The following is a 26,819-nucleotide window of genomic DNA, read 5'->3' as shown; positions in this document are numbered from 1 at the left end:
TTTTAGGCGCAACTAATACTGGGGGCTTGGAGGTATTGCTTACCCGTCAGGGTAAGCTGGAGGTGCGGAGACCTTCCGCCGGAAAAAAATTAAGAGAAATGGTTCAAAATGGTGATTTTTACGGCTTTATGAGGGATATTTTATTAATCCTCACATTATTCCATAAGCAATATTAATCCAATTAAGTAAATAGGTTTAATTAAAAAATTTCCGTGATCTCTGGGGGGGGGGGGGGGGGTTTACCCCCCAACCCCCCCCCCCCCTCGCTGCGCCACTGTTCGATGATATCCATAAAAAAATTGGCACTGCTTTCGATTTTTTTACTATAAAACTGAGATTTATCTTCATAAGTTAAAAATGTACCATAACCTGTCCAAAATTACTGGAATAGAGTAACTGGGAGAGACTGCGAAACTTCTCGTGTCAATGAAGACGGTATAAGGGATCCATTATGCTATGTAGGGAACTACAATGCAACTTTTATGATACTAAAACGGAACTTTGGACAGAGTGGAGGCCTTAGGATATTTTTAGCTGCTATAGAGCCACTTCCTAATCAATATTACTCTTCACATATAAATGTTTTGATATTGTAAACATTTGAATCTGACAGCATGTATATGAATGTTTTGTTGTTTTTTTTTAAATTATGAAGTCGATCTTTATTCCTAGGAGTTCTCTGTAAGGAAATTCTGTTCCAAAGTTATTTAAAATCTGAATAAATTAATTTCATTTGAATCGATGAAGTAAAAATTTTTGATGGGCGAAATAATATTGTTAATTAAGAACAATAAATTTATAAAATGAAAGAGTTATTTTCACCTCTACTAAATCATTAAAAATCTTAGCAATTAGATTCATAAAAACATTTTCAACGAAATTAAGGGTTTTTGCCTTGCTTTCGAATTCAATTTATTATCATATTTGTAAGAAGAAGTTTTGAATCTCGCGCTCTGATTGCCAGTTGTGTCTTCGTTTGCCTACTTCATGATGTGGACTCCGTCGATTGCCGATACAATTGTATCCCATATGTTCAAGTACTTTCGTTCTCAGCATTGTGCAAAGGGAGATAAATGTTTCGCTGGTAAAGGAAATCTAGGCTCACCTCCTTGCCTCGTCCCGCTGATCTTGACCATGCGCTGCCTTCTAGAGCGGCCTGCGTTGCTTCGTTGTCAAGTATTTCTGTAGGTGCGTAATCGTAGGCGGGGTGGGGTGAGTTGGATGAGGTAATTGCTCCGTCCAAGCAAGGAGCTCATCTCACGTTCAGTTGATGTCATTCTAGCGAAGACGGTTGTTCGTTTGATAGTGTTGTGGCAGCGAAAGTGCGCAAACATGGGTGACAATGGCAATAAGGAGGTTTCTGTGGCCAACAAGCGAATCGCAGGTTATAGTGTTCTTAGTGTTTGTTATACATTTGTGAAGAGGTTAAGCCAAGTGATGTTAGTTTATTGCCTTGGTTATTTCGGCTGTAGTTCAGCTTGGCTTATAGGGCCGGTGATATTGTCAGTTATGCGAGAAGAATGGAAGAAAGAAAAAGACCTTCGAAGGAATGTTGCTAAAGCTGCAGCTATGTGCCAAGAAAAAGATGTCATTTTGGCTCGTGTCGACGACCTTCCTACGTGGGTACGTCATTGTTTAATGTCGCTTTGCTAATTATTTTTGTTTTGTAAATGATAGCTCAAATTTGCTTTCTCGACGTTTATTTTTTTACCTTTAACAATGCCTTTCAGTTCACGTCAGTCTTAGTGAATGTTCGTATATTCACCCGTTAGCAAGTTTTAAGACGGTAGGCATTGTTTATTTCGGGTAATATTGTGTGTGATATTACGTTTTATATATTTATATTGTAAATTTGAATCGTGGGGACCTACCTTTGAGCTCGCATGAAGATCACTATGATTTTGATGATCAAAATATTGTCTTGACGTTATCAGAAAAAATACTTAGACGCTCAGGGATGGGGGACGTTTCGGACACATTATCGTTACAGTATTTAGTTGTACGTATCGAGCCTCATTTTCAGGGATATGTTCGGATAAGCACACGTGTATGAATCATCATCATCAACTTTGCAAATCAACAAATAAATTTCTACGTTAAAGACTAATATAATTCTTGTATTTTCAGGTGTTTTTCCCTGACGTTGAAAGAGCAGAATGGATTAACAGGGTAAGCATAAAAAATTGTATCCATCGCCATTCATTTTGCAATGAATGCTTGTATTTCTTGAAGGAGCATACGTAATTGAATTTAATGTCCCTTGTCAAAGGATATAAGGTGAAGTTGGGTTGGGAAATTTCTTTAGCTATCCTAGCATTGTTAGAAGTGTTGAATGCAGGCAATGTGAACATGGAGGTTGATCATTGTGCAAGACCAAACCTTACACAGAGTGTCAAACAAGCCAACGACTAGCAATTGATACACATCCTGGAGAATAAAGGGGAATCACTTTGTAAACATCTTTTCATGTAAAATTTTTACAATCACTGTGAAAGGGAGTAATTTACTTGAATCTTTACAACTATGTTTCCCTCTTTACCTGCAGAGTGATGCATAGGTGATAGTGTGGTTGGTGAAGATTTTTAGGTTTTGCTTCTTTTTGCTAAGTTTGAGGCACTTCATTGTGGCCTGTTGATCATCTGTATGCTCCCTATGGTTGTGGTTGGTGAGAATTTAAAGCTCAAATGTTAAAAGAAAGGTTCATGGTGGCCCCCTTGGAAGGACTAAGTATGCAGATTCTATGTACAACTTATGTTACCCGGCAATGCCTTTAGAATTGGTCTTTTTTAAGTTAATTGAAGCCCTGTATAATTGAATATTCTTTTCATGATTTTCTGAGCTTGTTCGGTGAATAGAGCAACAATTGATGCAATGAGATTACTTTATGTTGAACAGTGATTAGCAGCAATTTCTACTGTTACAGTATTTTGATAAAATTTTTATGAATTCTTTCAGATCTTGCGTCAGGTTTGGCCAAATTTCAACCACTATGCCCGAGATTTGCTTAAGGATACGATTGAACCAGCAGTTCGTGATAGTTTGGCAGCTTACAAAATGAATGGTTTCAAATTTGATAGGATGATAATTGGAAGTATTGTGAGTATTAAATGATATTATTAATGCAAAATTTTTAAATATTTTGATTTGTCATGCTCTTTCATTGTTAATTTAGTGTGCTAATTATTGCATGGTTTGCTGAAAGTCTTCTTTGGTTTTACCTTACAGCCGCCAAGAGTTGGAGGTGTAAAAGTTTATGATCTGAATGTTTCAAGGAATGAAATTATAATGGATTTAGATATTTTGTAAGTTTTTGCAGTTAAAAAAATGATTTATGGATTAGAAATTGTAGGATTTTAGATTATTAATGTTGTATTCTGACTCGTATAATTTTTTCTGTATTTCAGCTATGCTGGGGACTGTGACATATCTTTCTCTATTGGTGCCATCAAAGGAGGAATTAAGGATTTTCAGGCAAGCAATAGATCACTTTAAATATTTATTTAAAATATTTTTTGTCAACTGATTCATATTGTGGTCAATTTTTGGTGTCGATTGGTTACACTTGCTAATTGAAGCTCCCTTTTGATAATTTTTTGATTACACAATATCTAGCTACCGTGCTATTAAGGATTGTGTTTATGCTGTATGCTAATAGCATGTATTTTAAAAGACATAGCAGTTATCCATTGGGATTTCTAATGGCTAAGCCTTACGCCAATTTTAATCATAAGCACTTATGGTTTGCAACTATTCCCATCCTGGGCTATGACTGCAAAACCTGTGATTTATATGTTCCGATGGCCATAGTGTAATAACCAGTGTTGGAGGCCATTGTCATAAAGTGAGACCTTGTGAAAAACTTACTCAAATTGTATTGAGTATGTTGGATTGGATCCCTTCCCAGGGTATGGATGTTTGTGTTGTGTATTGTTAGTGTTGGAAACTCTGTAGTAAAGGGCCGTTATGTTCTGTTTTCGGGGAAGTTGGGAATAAATAAATATACAGTTGAGGACCTCAAATGGGGAAGGCTCGGGACCAAAGGGTTTCTGGATTTCTGATTTTTATGGATTTCTGGCCTTCAGCATGCAGAAAAAAGGTACACTTTTTGAGAATTTTGATGCAATAAATCCATAACCAAATTGTGAAATATTCACTGTACACCTCACTACTAAAGTACGCAACCGATGGATAGAAAATACTCAGTCTCAATCCGCTCAGCTGCGTAAAAGGATCAAAGGTCTAGATACATGTGAATGTGTGGATGATCTCCTGAACAACCCCTGGAAGAATATTCATCGCCTTAGATGGATTCAAATACACCACATTGAAGGAGGTAAAAAATTTGCCGAATAGGTTGTCAAGTTACGACCATAGCTTCCGCAGCATAAACTATATGTGCTTAATACTGGATGAGAACTAGCAATAAATACATCTTTTTCTTTATGCTCAATAGCTTTTGTTGATAGCATTTGCTAGCAGATGTTGCGATATCTATCGATACCTTCTTAGTTGTACAGTAAATCTGTGCTGATGCTTCTATATTTTGTTAATTAATTAATTTATGAATGCATTCAGGCTCTTGTGCTCGATATTTGAGATCCCTTTGTGTCCCTGCCTTGGTTGTTAGCATATGTTCAAAGCGTGTGCTAAGTTCCTACTCGTCCCAGAACAAGGCTCGGAGAGTGGTGCCACAAGGTGGCAAGTTGACACAATAATCAGAGGAATTTTCTAACCTTCTGGATTTCTGGTTTTCCAGATTTCTGGATTCCAGGTTTGAGGTCCTCAAGTGTATTATAAAATATTTGTCAGGGCCAAATATTACTAATAAAAAATGAACACAAATAATATAAATAATATGTCCCAAATAGTCTGATTATCACACTTGTGAAATTTTTAGTTCACTTTTTACAGCCTAGGATTTCACCAGTTATTATGAGTTGCCCATTTTAGTTTCTTACTCTATTAAAAAAATGATATCTGTTGCTCTATGCCCAGGGGCGCCGACTTATAAAAAATATTGGGGGGGCCCATATCGGAGGTCTTGCTCCGGGAAGAGGTTAAATTCAAAGTGTGTCGCAGCATATCATGATGTCACTATCATGATTCATACCACTTATTTTCAGTTAACCTGCATGCTACCTTATATATTTTACCTTTTGTTTTAACACATTGTTGAATTTATTTTAAAAGGTAACTATCGTCAAGCATGGGAAATAAAAAATACCAATATATTTTTGTGATTTCACAAAGCATAATATAACTAAATTATTTTCTTGAATTATTGAAGGGGCTCCGCCCCCCCAAACGAATCTTTGAGGGGGCTCGGGCCCCCTCAGGCCCCATGGAGTCGGTGCCACTGTCTATGCCATTGTTCTAAATTTGGCATTAACTGACTTCTAGTTTCTCACATTTAAACAAATTACAGTGCACTCCCAATTATCCGGGCTAATGAATGGGGGGAGACGGCACAAATACATAATCAGAAAACACGGATAGCCCAAATTTTCACATTTATGTCTTGTAATTTTCACAATTTACGTAAAACTAACAATATTTTATTATTCGTGCAGTTATTCTGTTATTTTAGAGTGCTTCCCGTACTCATTGAGAGCTTTCTTTGCCAGTTCGCAACCTTTTTCTGGCAATAACATGGTTGTACTCGTATTATTGATGCTCCATGTAAGGCCTGGTTTCGAAAACCACACATCCTTGATTTTGTGATCATGAATGCAGAAAAGTGGTTTGCATGAATGCTTCAAAACCACTGCTCGACGTCGTAAACTACACTGTCAGGCACCACACCTCGTAGTCGCCTCTCGCACAAGTTGCCCGGGTTGCAACTGCTGCGGGACGTGTATCTGTGATCACGGAGTGCGGTCGCATAGTGCGAGGCTTGGAAAACAGGTAAATGTTATGACATTCTGTGTCACGTGCCATCATAGGATGTTCCACATGACATCAAATCTTATTTAGTGAGCAACCATATGGCATTTTGCTTGGCACATACTTCCATTGAGATCTGGTAGGGAACATGAAATTTATGGTTTGAAAATAATAATAATATTTTATTCACCTGTTTGGTCATGCATAAGGTAGACATAGGCTTTGTTATAATAAACTATTCCATAGGATTTTTATCTTCACATTGGCAAATTTAAACATTTAAAATTGAACACAAGATACAATAGTATAAATTTTTATGCTGGTTTTTGGAGTGATAATATTTACTAGTATAATTTTCAAACAATACATACGTTACGGACCATTTTGGTTTCTTAGAAAAAAAGAAATCTCATCCACAGTATAAAAAACTTCACTCAGTAGTAAGGTTTTTAGATTCATTTTAAATTGTCCAGACAATTGCATTTGTGCCATTGAGAAAATGTTCCAGCTGTAGGCATTTCAGTGGGCCAGAATTAGGAAATACTGTCTGAAATGAGAATAACTTCTCACTGTTTGTATTTCAAATGCCTTCAACTATAGGCATGTGACACTGCATGCTAATTGCCATCATGTGTATGATCTAAAACAAAAGAAAATCATTCCAAGGGAGGGGGTTTTCTTTGTGGAGTTATATTTGAAGTAAAATTATGGCATTTATAAATGTTGATTCTCTATCCATTCTCTGTAGAATCGCCTCATTTCACTGTGACACCAAAAAATTTGGTGATCCATTCGTATGTGTGTTAATAAATGTTATTTATGGTTGTGTAATGTAAATTATAAAAAAATTATTCTTCCAGATTCACGGTATGGTCAGGGTGGTCATGAAGCCACTGATACGCGAGATGCCTCTTGTTGGTGGCCTTCAGATATTCTTCCTGAATAATCCTACTATCGACTTCAATTTGGTTGGAGTGGCAGACCTTCTGGATATGCCAGGATTGAGTGACATTCTTCGCCGTATTATTGTGGAAACAGTGGCGTCAATGATGGTTCTGCCGAACAAACTACCAATAACCTTATCTGAAAATGTACCAGCTCGAATTCTTCGAACTCCAGAACCAGAGGTACTTGTAATTGTTTTGTGGATTTGCCTTAATTACTCCTGATATAGTCATTGCTTTCATCTATGGGTGGTACACTCTAAACAGTGAGAGGTGTTTGTAAAATCTTCATGGGTTAGCCACCAGATAAGGCTATTGAAGGCCAACATTTCAATGAGTAACTTCTTCATTATTATTAGCGTTGGGTCTCAGGGATAGCCTGACTTACAATTAGTGCAAAACGGGATGAAATGTAACAAATGTTATTCACCTGTAAAGCCTGTTCTCTTTTATCAGAGTTATGTCAGGCCTTGGTGATATTACGTTACTTATTTTCTCAAAGTTCTTTTCCATTCTAAAATTTCATTTTAGTTTAAGGCATTTTATTGATAATATTTTCATTCTCTACTCTAGAGAGTTGGAAAGGAATTTTTCCAAACGTATTCCTTACGGATGAAAATTTTCATGGCATATATATTGGTTTTGTACTCCCTACTCACAGTTTGCTCCATATCTTTCCTACTAAGTAATTTATCATCAGGAAAAAGAAGATGCACATGTTACTGATATACATACTTCATTGAAAAATATTTGTTGAAAATTTTTGAATTACTGTGGCCCTTGAAATGGATGGGTGTATTTTGTTATGAGTATGTACAAGCAATTATTTATTTCTAAAGTGCTCTTTCTAATGGGAACTACTCATTGGTATTTTTGAAATAGAAATCATATTATTTGCCATATGAATATCCTTGAGGCCTGGGAGTTGAATTACATAATTTTTTGTCCAATTTTTTGGTCCCTTCAATTTTTAAATTAACGAGGTTTTACTATAGAGGCCTTGAACTTTCGGAGCTAACAAGGGGACAAATATCCCACTCATCATTCTTAATTCAGATGTTAATTTTATGGTGGTTCATGGTACTAGTTGTTATGCCTTTGAGCTCTATCAAAGATAGTAAAGCTCTGGAAAACACAATTTTTGGAAGCTATTACTGTTTAGTACTTACACCAAAGCGTTGCTTGGATGAGAATGTTTTTCATTCTTCAAATATTTCATGCAAATACCACTTTAGCTATTAGATGGAAAATTCACTCATCCTAGAGAAATGATGAAAACTGGATGGAGTAGTGGTCTTTGAATTGCCCTGGTTTGATCCTTGGTTGAAACAAATTTTATCCTTGGCAACTTAGGTGGCTCAACACAATAGAAGGCATTCAGATATGATATGCATGTCTCTAAAAATTTTTCCTTGATACATGGACTGACTCAAATGATTTATCTTAAATATTTCTGATAAAAATTATATTTCTAAATTTTTATTCACATTGTGTGATTACATATGGGCTTTTTCATGGTTTGTAAAAGGAAATTATTACCAATTTTAGGGTGTTCTCCGTGTCCATGTAGTTGAAGCTAAAGACTTGATGAAGAAAGATATTGGAATGTTAGGTAAGGGGAAATCAGATCCATATGCAGTAATCACTGTTGGAGCGCAAGAGTTTAGAACGCAGACCATCAACAATACTGTCGCTCCCAAGTGGGATTATTGGTGTGAGGTAAGTTTCTACTTCAGTATATGTAAAGAACCATTTCATATTATATCATCATACCATCTCTTGCAGCATATTTGTTGCTTGTGGAGGAGTTATTGAAAAAAATCCTGGAGCACAGTGCATATGACACATTTTGTAAATATTTTTTCCAGCTACTGTTATCTCTGTTTCAGTGACAACTTGTTGTACATTATTTTTATTTACATGTATGAGTCTCATCAAGTTAATTTACAAATAGTCTTTTCCATAAAAATGTTTTCAGGTATCATAATCATCAGGCTCATTGAAGTTCCATCGTGCATTTTAAGGATACATTTTTGCCTCATTTATCCCTCTAATTTTTTGCTTCTTCCATCTTCTTCTTCATGGTAGTTCTTGTCTATAATGTGTCCGTACAGCACTAACAGTCACAAAATATTGTACAGGGTGTGTGTTACATTTGATTTATCTTTTGTAGAATCCATTATTACTGTATAAACCTTTTTACTTACTCTCTTAAATTTATTAATTAAAATGATATTTTTCCTTGTGTACAAGCATATGATAAAGTTAACTAGTCACTGATGATGAAAAGAGAGTCAACTAATGTAGTTTGCATAGGGCAGACATAAAAATTACTTTTTTAGGGCCGCGCAACAACTAGCAGAACTTACCATGTGCTCTCTTAGTAATGGAGAAGATTCCAATGTTTATTTTCCACTTCTTTGCCCTTTCCAGTTGCATTGAGTAGCAAAACTATTGCATATTACTTTTGTTTTTAGTTTTGCAAAAGTAAAAATTGGCTGTTGATGTTGAATCAAAGATAGATTAATGGTAATATTTCATGTGGACTGTCCAAACTCTGTCTTCCTCTATATTAGGCTGTATTTTATGAACTAGCTTTCAAAAATTGATACATGAAAAAATTTTGAATCTGAATTGCTCTGTGTGAAACAAGCAACAATAAGCCAATTGATCTAAGTGACATTGATGAATATTTTTATTGGGAGGGTGATATTAATTGGGTGTTTACTCATTAAACATGACTAATTTAACATGGAAGAATAACTTAGTCACTTTAGTCACTTATGCTTTCAAAGTTCATCATTTGTACCTCTAATATCTTTTATTCTTCTGTTCCCATTCGTGATGCCTACTTCACTACATTGTATTCTTGGATGTTATTTGGAAACACTTGTCAAATCATTCTCTTTCAGGTGGATGGGAACATGATAAGAGCTACAAATAATTGTTCCTCCGTTGTCATGTGTGTTTAATGAAAATAATGCATGAATTTCAAATTTTTCTGGAGTAAATGATTTTTTAAAGTTGAACCAAGGCTGTAGCAAGTGGGGTAAAGCAATGCCTAGGATATCAGACCCCCAAATGCTTGAGATATGCATTCTTAAGATCATCCCCTAAGATTGAATCCCCCTGAAATGGACCACCATTATTAATTACCTTCCCCCCCCCCCCTCCAAAATTGTTTTCTTTCTACAGCCTTGTGTTGAACCAAGTTCATTTTGTCCTTCAATGTCATATCTTGGTTATCAATCATAATTCATGTACTTCATGAGTGGTTGCCAATTCATAATATAAATTTGTGTGTAGGCATATTTGTGGAGAACATTTTTCTGAAGCTATAATTACTCACTGTATGCTCCCATACTGGTGAATGCTTGAAAATAACAATCAAATGTATAGTATATATTCTAAAATACCAAAAATATGTGATAGCAATTTTTTAAATAACCCTTGTCCTTATTCTGACAATGAACATAGAATATATCAGTCATAAACATATCTACTGATGGAGATAAAACCAATGTGGGACATGTTTGTACATGGCTTTAGAAACTATTCTGGACAATCAATAAATTATTATTTTTTCTATTGGTTGTCAGCTGGCATCTTTAGCATGTAAGATGTCCTATTTTTTCTGTCAATTTCTTTATACATAGGTTGTCATTATTTTTTGCAATTAATTTCTTATTAAATTTTGCCGCTCAAGTTTTTTTGCTCAATTACTCAATCTTTCAGAATGTGTTCATAGGAGAATTGTTAAGAATATTTTCATTCTGCATGATAGATAAGGTCCAGATAGTTGAAATGCATCTGAGGAAGAAAACAATATGCATGACATAAAGTCATTATTTTGCTTAAAATTATAATCACCACTCTCTTAACACTTACATTCTGGATCAGCCCAATTTTATCAAAATAAAATTAAAATTCTTAGACCATTAGTCATTTATGATATACCATATATATCATTTATAAATGTTACCATAATGAATCTTAGCTATAATTATGGGAGATAAATGAAGAAGAATTAACCTTAAAACGTTAACTATCCTAATTTTATCTAACTGATTGATTATTTTTTGTTTTGAGTCGTATCATATGTTCCCTACTCTCTATTAACTGAATTTGAAGTCCCAAATTGTGGGTATGGCTTTTATTGACAGGAATGCTATAATGGATGATACTTTTCAATGGTTGAATGCTCAGAAAATTATTCTGATGTGAGCCATTTACCATTATTTTTTTAACTACCATATTTGCACAAATCTAAGACAAGGTTAATTGTTAGCAGGCAAAGATTTGAGTGGTGCCTATCAGACGTCTGGTGCACTTCCATCATGTTGCGAGTTTGCTTGAATTAACCTGGGTTTATTGAGGAAAAGCACCTATTTTTTTATAATTATCTCTGCACTACTTCTTTTGTCTGGATAGTGATTTCATAAACATGAAATTGAAATCTCATTTCATGACTTTGATTGACCATGAGTCAGATGTTCGCCTAGCATTACCTTACTCGGCAACCATAGATTTGTCAGAAGTGAAAATTGCGTTATTCTCGTGGTGTTCTTGAGGCTAAGAACTATAACTTTGTTATGAGATTTTTATAAAAATTTCACGATGTGGAGGTTGGTTCTGTGTGGGTTTTACTGTAGTTTTAATTGCTGAAAAAAAATGCAATTACTGGCTTTAATGGAACATGCCGCAATGAAATCTAGTTGGTTAGACTGTAATTTCAGAAGTTCTTTGCATTGGTGGTCCAAACACTAGTGTTATTGCAGTTTGAATTATTTGAAGGCCTGGGTACTGGACTTTTCTAGGCACTGTGGAGTGGATAAAAGGAAGGCTGTTTTTTTTGCATAGGTGCTCCCTCGTTTTGTCATTGTTCATTAACAGCTTCCTTCCCTTTGTCCTTTTTAACTCACACCATATTGTTTGCACTGGGAACCTTTGCTGCACATGTACAGAGCAAGGACTCACAAACAGGAATTTGAAAGGGTTACATGTTTTGGGCTTGGGATAAACCTGTGAAAGTGCCAAATTGAAAATTAAATGTGGGGTAATTTTGTGTGATGCTGGTTCTTAAAAAAATTAAATTACTATTATCAGCTATGTAGTTTTTTTTAGATCAAAATGTTGGCAATTTAATATCATGAGGATAACTTAATTTATGAGTTGATTGACAAATAATAATGGAGCTTGGAAAATAATAAAGTACTTTTATCCCTTTTTAGCTTGTGTTATTATTATTTTTTGGATAATGTCAAGTATGAATCTTAACTTAAGTTTAACAACCTATTTTATTCTTAGTGCCTTACTTGTAGTTTTGCTTAATTTCCAAGTATATTAGATGCTTCAATATCATTTTGTGTTTGTGTGTATTTTTTTTCTCTATTTCTAATTCCTTGGTGCTGAAAAGTTTTGTCATCGGTGTATATTTTTGTATTTATTTGCAGAATTGGTGATATTAATTGATCTAATGATAGTCCTCATCTTCAAATTATTAACTTGCCTAGTTTGTTGCTTAATTTTGGAATTACTCATAAAGGTAATATTGAATCCCTCACAGGAAGATATATCCATATGAAGTAATTAAAATTGATTCCAAGGACTGTACAGTTTATGTTTTGTTTTATTAATTGCTTTTTAAGCCATCAATTCTGATGTCAAGTACATTTTAACTGTCTAATGTCTCCCATTTTAGTCTTTTATTAATATTTTATCCATAATTTATTTGTTTTTGCTTGCTTTTGTTTGTTTTGTGCTTTTTGTATATATATCTTTACTATTTTTCAAAAGTTTTTAATCTGCATTTGCTGTTTCATATGACTATATTTTACCCCCAATTCATGCCAACCTGACATGCATCTCTGTAATAAAAAAAGTCTATAGTCTACGAGGCCATGGGACAGACTTTGGAAGTCCAGATTATCGATGCGGATGATGCTCCCAAGAAAGATGATACCCTGGGAAGGTGAGACTGAGGTTATAAGGCAGAAGTGATTAATGCCTGACATCACTGTTGCCATTAATGGTTCGCAGATACATTTGTTTTTAGACACTATCATTTGGTTTTGTATCAGCACAGGCCCAAATGTACATGCAATAGATATTTGAAAGAATTATTTGGAATTTTCCTATTTTTTATAACCACCATTTCAGTGCCAATTACTAATGAATTATGTAATGGCTAAACAGGTCTTTTGTTAAGTTTTGATTCATGAATATAGAAAATACGAGACCAAAGTTTAGTCTGATGCTATGCAGGGTTTAGGACCTCATTAGCTTAGGTTGGGATATCATTTATTTAATGTGTTTGGTGTAGATGATTGCATTAGAAGTCAATTATAGTGAGTTCTGAAGATCCCTAGAAAATTACTCATCATTGCAAAAACTAGTAGTAAAAAAAGTAGCCATTTTCCTGAGAAAATAGCTTCTTTTTCCAGTTATTAAGGCCGTTTTACATGGGGCATACATACACTACATTCATTTCTCAATCTTGTGTGAAATAATTATTGTGCAGACAAATGTGTTACCACTTTACATGGTACATACTTGTAATCAAGCATTCTTTCACATAATTTTGTCGTCTGTTGAAGCGTGAAGCGTGTTACATATTAGATCAAGGAATAAACAAAATTCAGTGCAAAATGTTGTTGACATACTGATCTGTTTTGTGTAAATGCACTGGCACAATGGCGATTATCCTGAAACTAAAGCAGATGTTAATATGTGTACAATTAATAAGGTAAAACAGTAAAAAAGGGGGCTAAGATCCCACGCTTAAGATTGCTTTTGCCACTACCTGGAATTTTTACTCTCCGCGAAGTGCACTAATCGGAATAAGACGGAAATTGTAATTGAAAATTACAAATTTTTCACGTCTATCAAATTAATGAAATTCTCTAAAATATTGTAAAATATATGTACATGATGAGTCTCATATCTTCTGGAAATGTAATGGAACGCACACTCCAGATGAATCAATGAATCATTCGCTCATTAAACCGGTATGACAGAACAAGAAAGTTAATGCATTGCAAGCCTTCCTATTGTTCAATACTTAATTTGATATATATACAATAAAACTTCGATTTTACGCACCTCGATTTTACATCAAGTCTCGTTTTTACGCAGCGGCACTCAAGTCCGGCCGGAAAGCATAGGGAATTGCAATGGTGAAACTTCGATTTTACATCTTTTCTTGATTTTACGCAGTTTTTCGATTTTGCGCAGCATAACCCCAGCCCGTAAGAGATCGCTAATCTTGATTTTACGCAGTTGTCTTTCAGCTTGTTTTGAAAATCTGACTAGAGCAATATGCAGTTAGGTTATTATTTCGTCTCAATGAGTTGCAAAAATGAATACAGGAACGGTTGAAATGACATCGCGCTGTTGAGCGTGAAACTAAATACATCGCGAATCTAATTATTGCTTCCCCGTGAGCCCTCTCAGGCTCCATTACGAACGTGGATGTCGCTCTTAGTTCAAATTCGCCGTAGAAGGATATCGAAACCTAAAACACACGGCAATCGCCGTGTATGCGTAACTACTTTTGATTAAGACTTGATCGCTGGAGATATTAACATTATCACCTTTCGTTTATTATTCGACTTATTGATCGATGCTATTTATATCCAGAATTATGAGCTACGGAATATCTATCGCCAACGCAAGGCTTTCTAGGATATTGCCAACGCTATGTTTTCCGTCGCCCTAGCGAAATATAACGGCGAAATGAGTCGTTAAAAATACTCCCGTGCCAAAATTTTGGCTTCCAAGGTGATCCAAAAAAGATAGTCGTACTTCTAGTATGGACGTAAGTCGATGGTGATTTAACACGATGGTAAAAGCAGCATGCATTGTCTCATTCCCAGGCTAATCCCACATCTGCGGGACAAATGGAGGCGAGGAAAAATTGCTTGCGCTGCCCGCTTATCAGAACTGACTCAACTTGTATCTCATTGTCAGACGGTTTAAGTTAAACATGGTTGGAACTTTAGTTTGGAGTTAATGCCCTCGGAGAATAACTCGCGTCGTCAATCGTCATGTAATCATTGAAGTCAAATTCAAGACGTGAGTGATAAGGCAGTCCCTTTAAACTCAGGAATGGCTTAGTACCATTAAATCGAAATACAAAAAGTGTCCGGTGTTGTTATCAGATATGGGGAAGCAAAATATTACGTGAAGCTGAGTCACACGGCTTGTGAGTCGAAGGTCCCGGCGCTGAATTCGCGGAAGAATGCCGACAGAGAAGCTATTCCCGGAAGAGTCAATCTACTAATGCTAAAATTTCATGGGGAAATGCTTTTTTAATGCGTATAAATTATAAAGAAGGAAAATTTTTCAGGACTATTAGTCATTTTTTATTCATCACGGGCGGCATGACGGCAGTTGCGCGGTCATTTAAATAGCTCACTTAAAAAAAGTGATCTAAGCACCGGAAAAATCTGAATTTCCGAATATCCCGGGTCCTGTGTGCTCCGTATTATCTATGGTATGCTATTTGGAGGTAACCAACAACTGGGGTCATTAGTGCCATGAAGTAAGGGCTGGGGGGATAGGAACCCTATGTTGGCATTAGCCAGGTTGTAATGATAAGCTCAAAAGGGACCAGGACTTAACTTCCCATCTGATGGACAGAGTGGTGCACTGGAAGTGCCCTCCACATTAGACTCAAGTAGGGATAGGGCCATCTCTGATAAGTCTCTGCTACTGCCAGGACTTGAACCCAGGCCCACTGGGTGTAAAGCCTTTGTGATGTATTAGCAAAATTTTGCTCCCTGTTAATGGGGTTAATTTGGATGACTATCCTCAGGTATCTCATTTCTTCAATCTCCAATCTTTGTTTGTCTGCTGGTGGTTAAACGGATATCCTGAAAACTGCTTTTAATGAGAATATTTTTGAAAATTAGCTTCTCTGCGACCGTTAAGTATCACCATTCCGAAATTTCTCCTGGGTAACAGAAGTAATCTTAGTGCCAGAAATGCTGGCATTTCAACCATTTTGTTCAACCATGGGAAACACTGTTCAGGAATGCAAAGTTGTTTCTCTTAACCCTTGAACGGCTAGCGTGCCCATATGGGCACAGCTGCAGTGGTCTAAATATTTTCGTATAAATTCCGACCCAAACATTATAGAGCATGCTGTTTTCTCCAAAAATGATTACAATGTATCACTTTATTCGGTTCGTGTGCTTACGGCCAGCATTTGTACCAGCAGTTGACTGTGGCATGATGGGTATTCTTACTCACTCTGTTCGAGGTGGCAAAAGAGGAAAAATGGCGAAGTGTCTTCAGTAAATGCAATTTTTTTCCTCTTAATTTTTTATACTCGGCTAAGTATTTAATCTTATCCTCATAATGAATGATGTCAACTTCGGTTTCTTTTGCCAGCATTGTGATATCTTTCGTATGAAACAAGGAATTTGAATTTATTTTTTGGTGATCCCATGTGGGCACGCTAGCCGGTAGCCGGGGGTGTCTTTTTTGGCTGGTGTCCTTCGCTACAAACGTCATTATTGGGTCTGTTATCAAATAATTTCCATGCAAAACGCTAAGTTGTTGTCAATCTTTCATTTTTTTCTTATATCACTCGATTTTAACGCCTTCAATATTTTTTGCTGTATTTTTTTGTAATATTTCCATTAATTTTTAGTACAAAAATACATTTTATACTATTCAACACTTTTATTCATGGTGCTTGCGTTATACTTTGCTCAACTATCCAGTATGAAGAATGATAGGGCTATTTTCTACCACTGGTATACATACCCAACAATCAAGTGCATGGTGGAAGGGTTAAGGATGAGAAAGCTAAAACATGATGAATCCATGATAAAATATTTTGGCAATCATGGCTGCAAACAGTTCATACGGGGTGAAACTATAAGTTTCGGCTTTAAAATATAGTGCTTGAATGCTCCTCAAGATTACTTGGTGGACTTCAGCATATAGCAGGGAGTGAGTGCTGAAGAAAAAAATAACTACCATAAATTCGTAGGTAAATGCTCTTCGTATTTGCTTATCATGTTGGACAATTTTCTAGAGCAAGCGATGAATCTTTTCCATTTATTTTTACAATAGGTTTACACGCTCTCCTCTTATAAGTCAGTTAAAATCTCAAGGATGTGAGGCTACTGGAACAGTTGTGAGGAAAAGGATACTCAAAGGTCGAAAAAACAGCTAGCTAAGCGGGGTGAAACTATAAGTTCCCTTGTTTCTCCCATGCTTTCGCACGGGAGAAACAAGGGAATATTGTTGTTGTTAGATAGAATGATTTTTCGGTAGTGACTGTCAAGTCACCTTGCCAATGTGTACACCCACTCACAAAGGTCACGAGATTCCCGCGTGTTACCTCAAAAATGGTACAAGTTAGGCAGCCAGCAGTGGTCTCTAGCTACAATATTTAGATAGGCGGAACTGATCTCACGGATCAAAATATCAACAGGTACAGGAATATTATCAGAGGAAAAAATGGTGATGGTCCACATGAAGCTATTTCCTTGATGCTGTCATTGTAAATGCCTGGATCAATATGGAAAATTCTGGTTCAAATATACCGCAGTAAACCTTTAGGCGAGAGATTGCACAAGTGTTTTTGTAACAAAAATGTACCTTTCCCAGACCTGGTGGTCGTATTTAATATTCCCTATCAAGTGCAACTAATCATAGAAAGTCTGATGATATGAGGTATGATGGCAGGAGTAACCAATTTGTCCCGTTTCATAGACGCCGATGTTCTTATGAAGAATATTCTTCCCGCGCGCGCTCAGACTGTGCTAAGTGCCCAGGTCTTTGCCGTCAATGAAATTCTAACTATAATACTCGCCAATTGAAAACCCAATATATAGTATTCAAAGACTCTACCAGCAATAAAGGACTAATTTTTTAATAAACTCATCGATAACGTGTTTTTTTATTCAATAACTGTTTTCAAATCTGTGTTATATACTGTTAAGATCTTTGGACAGCGAAAAAAATGTTTAAACCGAAAAAAATATAGTATAATGACTTGAAATTACTTCAAATTGCCAAATAAAAAAAGAAGTACTATAGGTAAATGCGAAAATATATGGTGTATCACGCAGTAAAAATAAGAATTATGATGGTTCGAGCGATTCTTCTGCAGAATGCAGACCCGTGGCCGGAACGGCTAGCGTGCCCATATGGGCACAACCCCTCTAGCAAGAACGATTCAACAGAATTTTAAAACTAAGTGTTTATCTGAATCCTGAGGAGGTAATCAATCAGTTTTTAACGGAAAAACAAAATAAAACTCCGAAAAAAAACTCCGCTGTTTAAGGGTTAAGGTAACACGTCATCTTTGGTGTTGCTTTTGAGTAAATAAGATTATTAGGCTTAATTTTCCGAGCAGTAATGAGCTAGTGTTATCCTGAAAACTATACTCCTCCTCAATACCAACTCTTGATTTTACACACTTTGATTTTACACAGTGCCCATATTTCGGTCCCTCCAACTGCGTAAAATCAAAGTTTTACTGTACTTAAATGCGTGAAAAATGTAATTTTAATAATATTTCCTTGCGTTTAATTATCTACCACTGGAGTACCACATTACATTATTCAAGACACCATCGGCAAATTACTCAACCAAATATTTCATTTAGGTACAATTTTTTTGAGAATATTCTGAATAATCGTCATAAAATTCATGTTTACCGCTGCTTCATCTATAGGAAAAAATTGTTGAAATTGCAAGAATTCGAGCTCGGAATTAGAGCCGGGCCGGGGCATTCTCACATCCACTCATTCTCGCATTCGTTCTCGCAATTCTCCTCTTTACACGACGCAATTTTGATTGCACCTTCGTTCATACGTCAGATTGCACAATGTCGTGCCCTGTGTAAAACGGCTTTTATGGCACAAAAACGAGGGCATTTAGCGTATTTACACATTTCTATATATTCAGAAGCGGCTGCATCAATATGTCAAGAGTTAAGAAATAATTGTGTGTTGATATTATATATGTAGGCTATGTCACAGAGTAATTACATACTTTATGGTGATGTCTATCAAAAATTTTTCATTGATCAGTTAAAATGGTGTCAAAAAATTTTTTTACGCAGTAATATCATTCAGTAATTGATTACCAAATGCTTTGCAATTCAAATTATTTAAAAATTAAGTATGCGAACGTGGTGTGTCTTTTATTCTATCCATCACCATTCTAAGCATCAGCAAATAGGCACCGTGTTGAGGCAGTGGCAAGAGTTTCCCTTTCAATATTTGTTCAAGTGTTTGTGGAAGAAGGCCAAAAGGGCTCTAAAAACTTGTATGATTGCTGTAGAAACCTCATGTAATCATTTAGACAACATCGCTACAATTTTCTGTTTATGTACATACACAGGTGAGGTATCATTTTCTTCTGCATTTAGCTTTGTGGTCTCCAGGAAAGGAAATAAGACCTGTTGTAGACAATGATATCAATGACTTATAGAGGAGATGATTGGGTTTCATTGATGTACCTCAATATTGCCTCACCTTGGTGAAATGCATCTGTCCGGCTGTTGAAGTTTAGCATGTGGCTATCGTGATATTCATACTTACTGGATAATCTCCACTGAGATGTGGACTAGTTATTGCACTATAGCAATTATGATAGCTCGTTAAAGATAGAGGATTTCCTTATGCTTTTCCGCGTGGACCAACCAACCCAAAATAATCACTCGTAATAGTGCTACCCTAGCCATCGGCCATACTCATTATAGCAGACTTCAACTGTATTTAGAGTTTTGCTGGATCATCTGCCTAAGTGATTATTTTTCTGCATTATAGTAGAGCACTAAAGAATGCTTGGGAGTTCAGACCGAGGTACATCTCTAATGTTAGGTGAGTGTGTGCAGTTTTATTGTGTATTTCTCCAAACATAGTCCTTTCCATTTCTGCCCTGAGTCAGTGGAAAAAGGGGGGTTGGGAACAGGGAGGGAATTCTAAAATGTCATCAGCTTTTTCATTTATGATAATCATTAGTTTCTCAAGATCTTGTGACTCATTTAGTGTTTGAAGTAGGACGTTCAAATATTTGAATCACTGAATACCTCAAATTATGCGCTTTTTACACTATTTGATATTCGATGACACAAAGTTATCAATTATTGAATTTCGAGTACACAGCACAGATCGTCCGTGATTCCTTTTAAATCTTTTGCCAATAGTTAAGTCTTAAATGAAGGTTTGCGCATTCGGTTCGTTCAATTTTTTCATAATATTTTTATACGAAAACTTATCATTGATAGTAACCATTAAAATATGTATAATGCTGATGACTTCGCAAGAACAGAACTAAGAAGAATGTGTGTGTACTTTCAAATGCATGCAAGATTAGCTGTTCTTTTTCTGACTCCCTGTAGCATGTTGAAATTTACGTTTTACTTATTCTAATTTATAGTAATTGCCAATTCAATTTAAGTTTTGCAATAAACGCAGTAAAGAATTACTAATAACATTACCTTCGACATGCATATAATAAAAACACAAAATAATTGTGGTGCTTCATACATCCAAGTTTGAGGTAATCGTGGGTGATAGCTGCATCAGGATTTAGGAACTGTACAGAATGACTAGCAAAGTGTTCAGCATTATTTTAAATTTTAATTGTCGTTTTTATTTCAAATTGGTGGAAAAATGCATACAAAGTATTCATTAATGCAGTATTCGATTGATATTCAAGTGAGGAATTCAGAAAAAATAGGTATTCCATATTTGAATTCGAGAAAAATGCTATTTCACCCATATCTAGTTAAAGGAATTGTTACAGAAAGCATTAATTTTTGCAATTGACTGAATTTTCTCATCATTTCTTATTTATTTATATTGGTCCCATTTTTTTTAGAGAGATGAATCCGTAAGGAACTTCATTCTGAAAATATGTTAGTTAAGGTTCTCTTCAGGTTATTCTTTCTATTTTTTTTATGAATTTTTAAAATATTGGTTGTTTTTTCCTTTTGAATTTGTGATTTTAATTTTTTGGGGTTTTCTTGCCTCAACTAGTGTTTAGTCGTTAACTAATTTAGCCTTGTTTTTCTATTGAGTGAATTCAATATCCAAGTACATGTAACTATTAATGGCTGCATTGAAAGAACCTCATTCTATTATATACATTTTTAGATCTCTAAAGCAAAGAATTTCTCTGTATAAAAACTCTTTTAAAAATGTTTTAGTTTTAATTATATGCTTTTTTATATCTTTATTTATGCAATCATGTATGCATCATATTTTAAATAAATAAACTAAAATGCCATAGCTAAAATACATTATCAATCTCTCATTACTCACAAGATTTTGCCTAATTCAATCAATTTGGAAATTGTAGTACTTCATGGTTGCTACTTTAACAAATCATGTTTAATAATTTAACATAATAATCCATACATATTTGTTTAAATGCATAATTAGTTACTTTTGCTAAGGTAAATAGAAATAATTGTGTTTTTAGTGTTGTATGTAAATTTGTTTGCACATCTGTTTTCATAATACATGTTATTGTATTTTTTCTATCTATGTATTTGATTGGTTGCATGGGAGCCACTTAGGGTTTTCTGTTTAAGGCATATATGTTGCTGTCATGTTAAATGTTTTGTTAATGTTGGTGTGATAATATTTGGCTTATTGTACTGGGTGATGTTAATAATCGCATTTCTTAAATTGGTGTTTGAGACTACCATTGTAATTATATAATATGCATGTTTTTTGTTTGTCTTAAATTTTGGTGTTGCATTTTTATGTCGTTGATGTAACATTCCTGTGGAGTAATGACCTGCATTTCACCAATCTTCTGATTAGCTGGTGTGGCGCTTTTTAAACATGGTATTTCCTTAATTAGTGCATTGTATTTTTTACAGTGGAATAACTGCTTCAATGCATTTTAATTTACTTACTTAATTTTTCTCAGCTTTGGTTGTGGGTTCTCTGCCTTTGTAGAAGCCAGCATTGATGTTAATACGTTGTTGTTTTTTTTTATCTGGTCTGTGTTCTTTAATTGGGATTCTTATTTACAGGTCAGAAAATGTACGTGTGTTATATTCAAAGCATTTCTCTTTTTTAATGGAGAAACTAACCAGGAAATATCTTTTTTATAATAAATGTTTATTATCTGTATCTATTAGCAATACTCTCCTTTGATTTCACACTTAAGGCTGAAATATCATCGAGGAAAGGTCAGGAAGTTCTCTTGGAGGTATGGGATTACGATCCTGGGTTTCCTGGAGTCCAGAATGATGATTATCTCGGAAGGTCTGCAGAGTGATGCGTTTTTGGCTACTAAACCCCTTTTTTGAAGTACTTTGATTCCTAACATTGGTGTGCTTTCCTCACATGTTGTCTTGAGTATATCCTCCCCCTTATTGAAGGAATTTTTACACTCATTGAGGTATATCAGGTATGAATGAAAGGGGTTAAGGTAGTGAAGTAGCAAGAATACATACTTGGTTTCCCGATTAGAAGTGTGCTCTGCCACACCTTTGAAAATTAGTCCACTATGTGACACCAAAGCAGTCTGCTGAAAATAAGGCCGTGAATCTGCCAGAATGTGCTCAGTACTGGATATTCAATCCTAGTTTTAGCATTTTCATGAAATTTTAAATTTCAAATGGTGCTGATATTTTATATCATTGTGATCATTGGCATGGACACCAATGTATGCTGCACACAGCAAAAAATATGCATGGGCACTGCTGCCATCGAATTTTTATTGTATGTGCACCTGGCTATTCCCAACCTTGTGAACCTGGGCTTAAATCCCGGCAGTGGGAGAGATTATTTTTAGAGACAGTGCAATCCATGCGTGGGTGATGCTGAAGGGCACTTCATGTGCATTAATTCATCCTTCTGATGTAATTATTAGTCATGGTACGCTTGGCACCTTTTCTTTAGGGCAAGATACATCTACATAATACCCAGCAAGCTGCCTAAAAGGCGTGTGGCAGGGGGTGTTAGAACACCAGCCATTTACAAATAAAAAGGAAGTGCTCTAAAGAAATTACAACTAGCATTTTTTTGAAGTCCTTAATGGTTTGGGGAAAAACGAAATATCTATCCGTTTGGCAAAATATCTCTCTTTATTTATTGCTTGTATTGGATTTAGAAATATAGTAGGGCTCTAATATTATGTTCTCCGTGTCACTGTTAAAGATGTCCATTCTCAATTGTTCAAGCATTCTAAGCATTGTGTGCAGCCTCCGAGTCTCCAGCGGCTCCCAGTCTAATTTGTTTAACATCTGGGTAACACTGTCTGTACGCCCGTTGCAGTTTTTGACGAACCGCACAGCCTTCTTTTGTATTTTATTCAGTTCATGGATTAAGTCTTTGTGCACAGGATCTCATACGCTTGCTGCATATTCAAGGTGCAGTATAATGGATAAGATAATGGAAGTCATGGGTTTTTCTCCACCCTTCCTTCCTAATTCAGTAAGGCTGTCAGTCACCTCCTCCGAATACCAACCTAAGATTATGAATGGATTTGTTTGCTGGTTTATAAAACTACTATTTCTGATAGTTTAAGGAGGAATAAGAATGCTGTCATGCTAACTTAAGTCCTTAGCACAAATGTAGTACATAATTGTACTGGAAACTTTGGAAAGGTTTTCAACTTCTTTCATAAGGTTATCTCATTTTAGTCAACGATTTATAAACGTATATTGAGAGAAATTCTGCCAGTGAGAGACTGCCTTTTTTAATTTATCCGCATATAAGATTTTTGTGGGGGTTTATATTCAAGGCAATGTACTGTTTTGTGCTTAAGAAGCTACCAATGAATGAATTTTGGCTAGGATGAAGTGCAGTATGTGTTTAATGAGTTACTCAAACATGTGTTTTCGATGATAGAAGTTTCATAGCATGATGACCCCTATTCTCTCATTGTGCTAATATGTTGGTGGAATAAATTTGTTACATAAATCCTAATTCCTTCAACTTTTTAGGCTATCACGTAAAATCCTTGTGAAGTGGAATGAGTTCAAATGCATTTTCATAAGTTTCTTTCTTAACCCAATTATTATACTTACACCTATGCCAATACATTCCATATTTTTCTAGATTTTGTCCTTTAAATAATAACTCTTGAGAATAATTGATACAGTTGTGATTATAATTAAGTCTTTGCTTATCCAGGAACTGTAAATTTTGACTTTAATCTATCACAGTAGTGTTAAAGGGTTGTATGAAAATATGTCTAATGAAAAAGACATTATTCATGAATAAGATTTTCCTGGTGTCAAAAAGATGTTCAGGAGTTGTGAATGTTGGGTGTGATGTGTAACAATCCTGTATTTTAGTACTTTACACTTGCTTTGTGTAATTTGTAAGTGTACTTGAGTTGCTGCCTTTATTCATTTATATTTAGTTGCCTGTCATTCAAAGATTGCTTCTTATGTTTGTTTATATACTTTCCCTTCTACAAATTAATCCATTATGATGAATATGTTCACAATTAATTACCCATCAGCCTACTGCTGATTTTTATATGTACACATAATGTAAATATTTAATTTTGGGAGCAATTTAGAAGTTTTTAATTCACCTGTAATTATTATGGGCCAATACCAGAATTGAATATATTTATGCGAGCATAAAGTAGAGCCAATGAACATCAAATTGATATAAGTATTCACACAGAATAATTATGTTATGTAACTGTGATCCAATGCAATTTTTCTTGAAATGTCTGGCATTCTAAGTATTCTTTTTTTAATGTGATAAACTATTATTTCACTTTTCTTAAAATACGTTTATATACCATACCAATCAGTGATTTTTAATGTTTTCTAGCGGTTACATTTAAATGTAACTGTCTTCATTTGAGTGAAATTCTGTGTATGGTAGTGAAAATAATATGTTTGTCAGCCTCATTCATTGCCCCTATGCTGTAACATATTACTTCATCAGTGTCATGATATCTTAATTGCACAAAGGTGATTGTTTACGTTGGTACTTGATATTTTATTGCATTTTTATTCATTTTTTATTTATGTATGTTCATCCAGTGTGAAGTATATGAAATTATTGCCATAACTTCTGTAGATACATAGTGGGTTTCTCATCTTTTCCATAACTTGTAAAACTTCCTACTCTGTCTTCATGGTCTTAAGGCCCTGAATTTATATCCTTGGCATGATTGTATTAATTTTTAACATTTTACAAGTGCCATTTTTATATATTTTTTTAACAGCTAATACGATGAATGAGTCTTGATGGCTATTTCTTAATTTTAACATTGATTTTGAGCTGCATTGACTAAGAAATAGTGATGTATGGTTTGTTGATATTGGTGTAACTTGTACTCCAACTTGGCAAACCTCATGCCTTCTGCAGTTCGTGGTGGAGGAAGAAAAGGGGCAAGACTTACGAGCACAGCTATATGACAAAGACACAGGGGAGGATGACTTCCTAGGAAGGTACAGTCCCATCCTCTCCCTGATGTAGTTCGTATAGATTCCATGAAAGATGTGTCCCTCTTTATCTATGTTGCGACCGCGCAAAATTTGTGTGCCTTCTTATTTCAAAAAGTTCCCAGTTCTTTTAAAATCTTTCACGTTGTCATTGGGAATTCACTTAATCAAATATTTTGTTGAGTTTTCCTTTTCACGTCGCAATTTTTTGTGTTTTCTTTTCATTCAGTGACCAGTGAAAAATAAACATTTCTCGTCATTGGTTAGAAGCATGATGTAGAAAAAAGCTTTTAGATTGTCCTTACTGTACTAGATGAAAGCTCATTTTATCTGTTGGACTAGGGTTCCTTGAGGTAGTATTTTTGGATTTCAGTAGCAAATTTTCATTGTCAATGTATTACGGTACTATCTAATTTTTCTCTATTCAGTTATTCTTTATCTCTATTCTGTATGTAAAAGGCATTTGTTCTAGGCTATCATTAGTACGCTATGCCACTCGCTTGAAAGAATCTAGTATTCTATTGCTTGCATGATATTTGTACATAATAAGTTTGCTATTAACATTGCATAGTCTTCAAATTCTTCTGAGACTTTACTTTGCCTTAAGCATGTTTTTTTGTGAAATAAAGCATGTAAAATGTGATGCAGGTTGTAAAATTTGACTTTACGATTGTTATCTGGCTTCTTTTTTCTAATGTATTCATAATTTTCATTTTAGGGCGACTTTGGACATATCAAGTATTAGCAGAAAAGGAAATGTTGACATGGTAAGTCATGCTGTTTTTTTAGCAGGCTTTCTCAGCTATTTATATTTATTCTTTTAATTTTTTCTCCTGTAAAAAATAAGTACGAGGTAATGTAATCGCGGGTTATGAAAATCTTGTTCTAAGTATATGGCTTATGCCCTTATTTAATTACGTGGAGTTGTAGGGTGCTATTTTACATACCAGAATTTAGTGATATACCGTTGAGGACCACAAAGCCGGGAAGTTTGGGACCAAAGGGTTTCTGGATTTCTGAATTTCTGTTTCTCATGTTGTATTTTTTTAATTAATTACCATATATGTCTGAATATAGTCCCGCCTTTTTCTCAAAAAATGCCCGTGATAAAAGTTAAAGGGGGGGGGACTATATTCAAACCCATTTTTGAAATTTTTTCCTGAAACTCAGGCCTAAAAATAAGGGGGGGGGGACTATATTTGGAGGAATACGGTAATTTATAAATGTGTTCAGGCTCTTGTGCTTGATATTTGAGATCCCTGCATGTCCCTGCCTAAGTGGTTAGCATATGTTCATAGTGTGTGCTAACTTCCCAGAACAAGGCTCGGAGAGTGGTGTCACGAGGTGGCAAGTCGAAACACTAAGCAGAGGAATTTCAAACATTCCGGATTTCTGGTTTTTCTCTAGATTCCGGATTTGAGGTCCTCAACTGTATCTCTAAAATTGGTTACTTTTTGTGCTTCTGTATAGTTACATCCCAAGATATTATTATTAGGGATTGTTGGCTCAGATACCTCAGATCCAAATATCTGCAGATATTGCCCTGCATCGTATACTTTGCATTCAAATTCGCTGAAGGCATCGGATCT

The 26,819-nt window shown here is 35.3% G+C and overlaps 1 protein-coding gene across 6 annotated transcripts in view; it reads left to right on the top strand.

The window, feature by feature from the left end:
* Positions 1 to 1,188: 1,188 nt before the first annotated feature.
* LOC124166066 (extended synaptotagmin-2) overlaps positions 1,189 to 26,819 on the top strand; it is a 63,416-nt gene continuing 37,785 nt past the window's right edge. The window contains exons 1-9 of one of the 6 annotated variants that reach the window (XM_046543679.1): positions 1,189 to 1,623; positions 2,128 to 2,169; positions 2,956 to 3,096; positions 3,226 to 3,302; positions 3,405 to 3,471; positions 6,744 to 7,010; positions 8,376 to 8,546; positions 21,981 to 22,078; positions 25,949 to 25,997. In XM_046543679.1, the coding sequence (XP_046399635.1) occupies positions 1,333 to 1,623; positions 2,128 to 2,169; positions 2,956 to 3,096; positions 3,226 to 3,302; positions 3,405 to 3,471; positions 6,744 to 7,010; positions 8,376 to 8,546; positions 21,981 to 22,078; positions 25,949 to 25,997 (1,203 nt within the window). In that variant the 5' untranslated portion in view covers positions 1,189 to 1,332. Of the gene's footprint in view, positions 1,624 to 2,127; positions 2,170 to 2,955; positions 3,097 to 3,225; positions 3,303 to 3,404; positions 3,472 to 6,743; positions 7,011 to 8,375; positions 8,547 to 12,709; positions 12,799 to 21,980; positions 22,079 to 25,153; positions 25,237 to 25,948; positions 25,998 to 26,819 lie in introns of all 6 variants that reach the window. The other 5 variants (XM_046543682.1, XM_046543680.1, XM_046543685.1 and 2 more) reach the window with 5 other exon arrangements.

Source organism: Ischnura elegans, chromosome 9 (assembly GCF_921293095.1).
Source record: "Ischnura elegans chromosome 9, ioIscEleg1.1, whole genome shotgun sequence".
NCBI classification, from domain to species: domain Eukaryota; kingdom Metazoa; phylum Arthropoda; class Insecta; order Odonata; family Coenagrionidae; genus Ischnura; species Ischnura elegans.
This window is presented reverse-complemented; position numbering and strand designations above follow the sequence as displayed.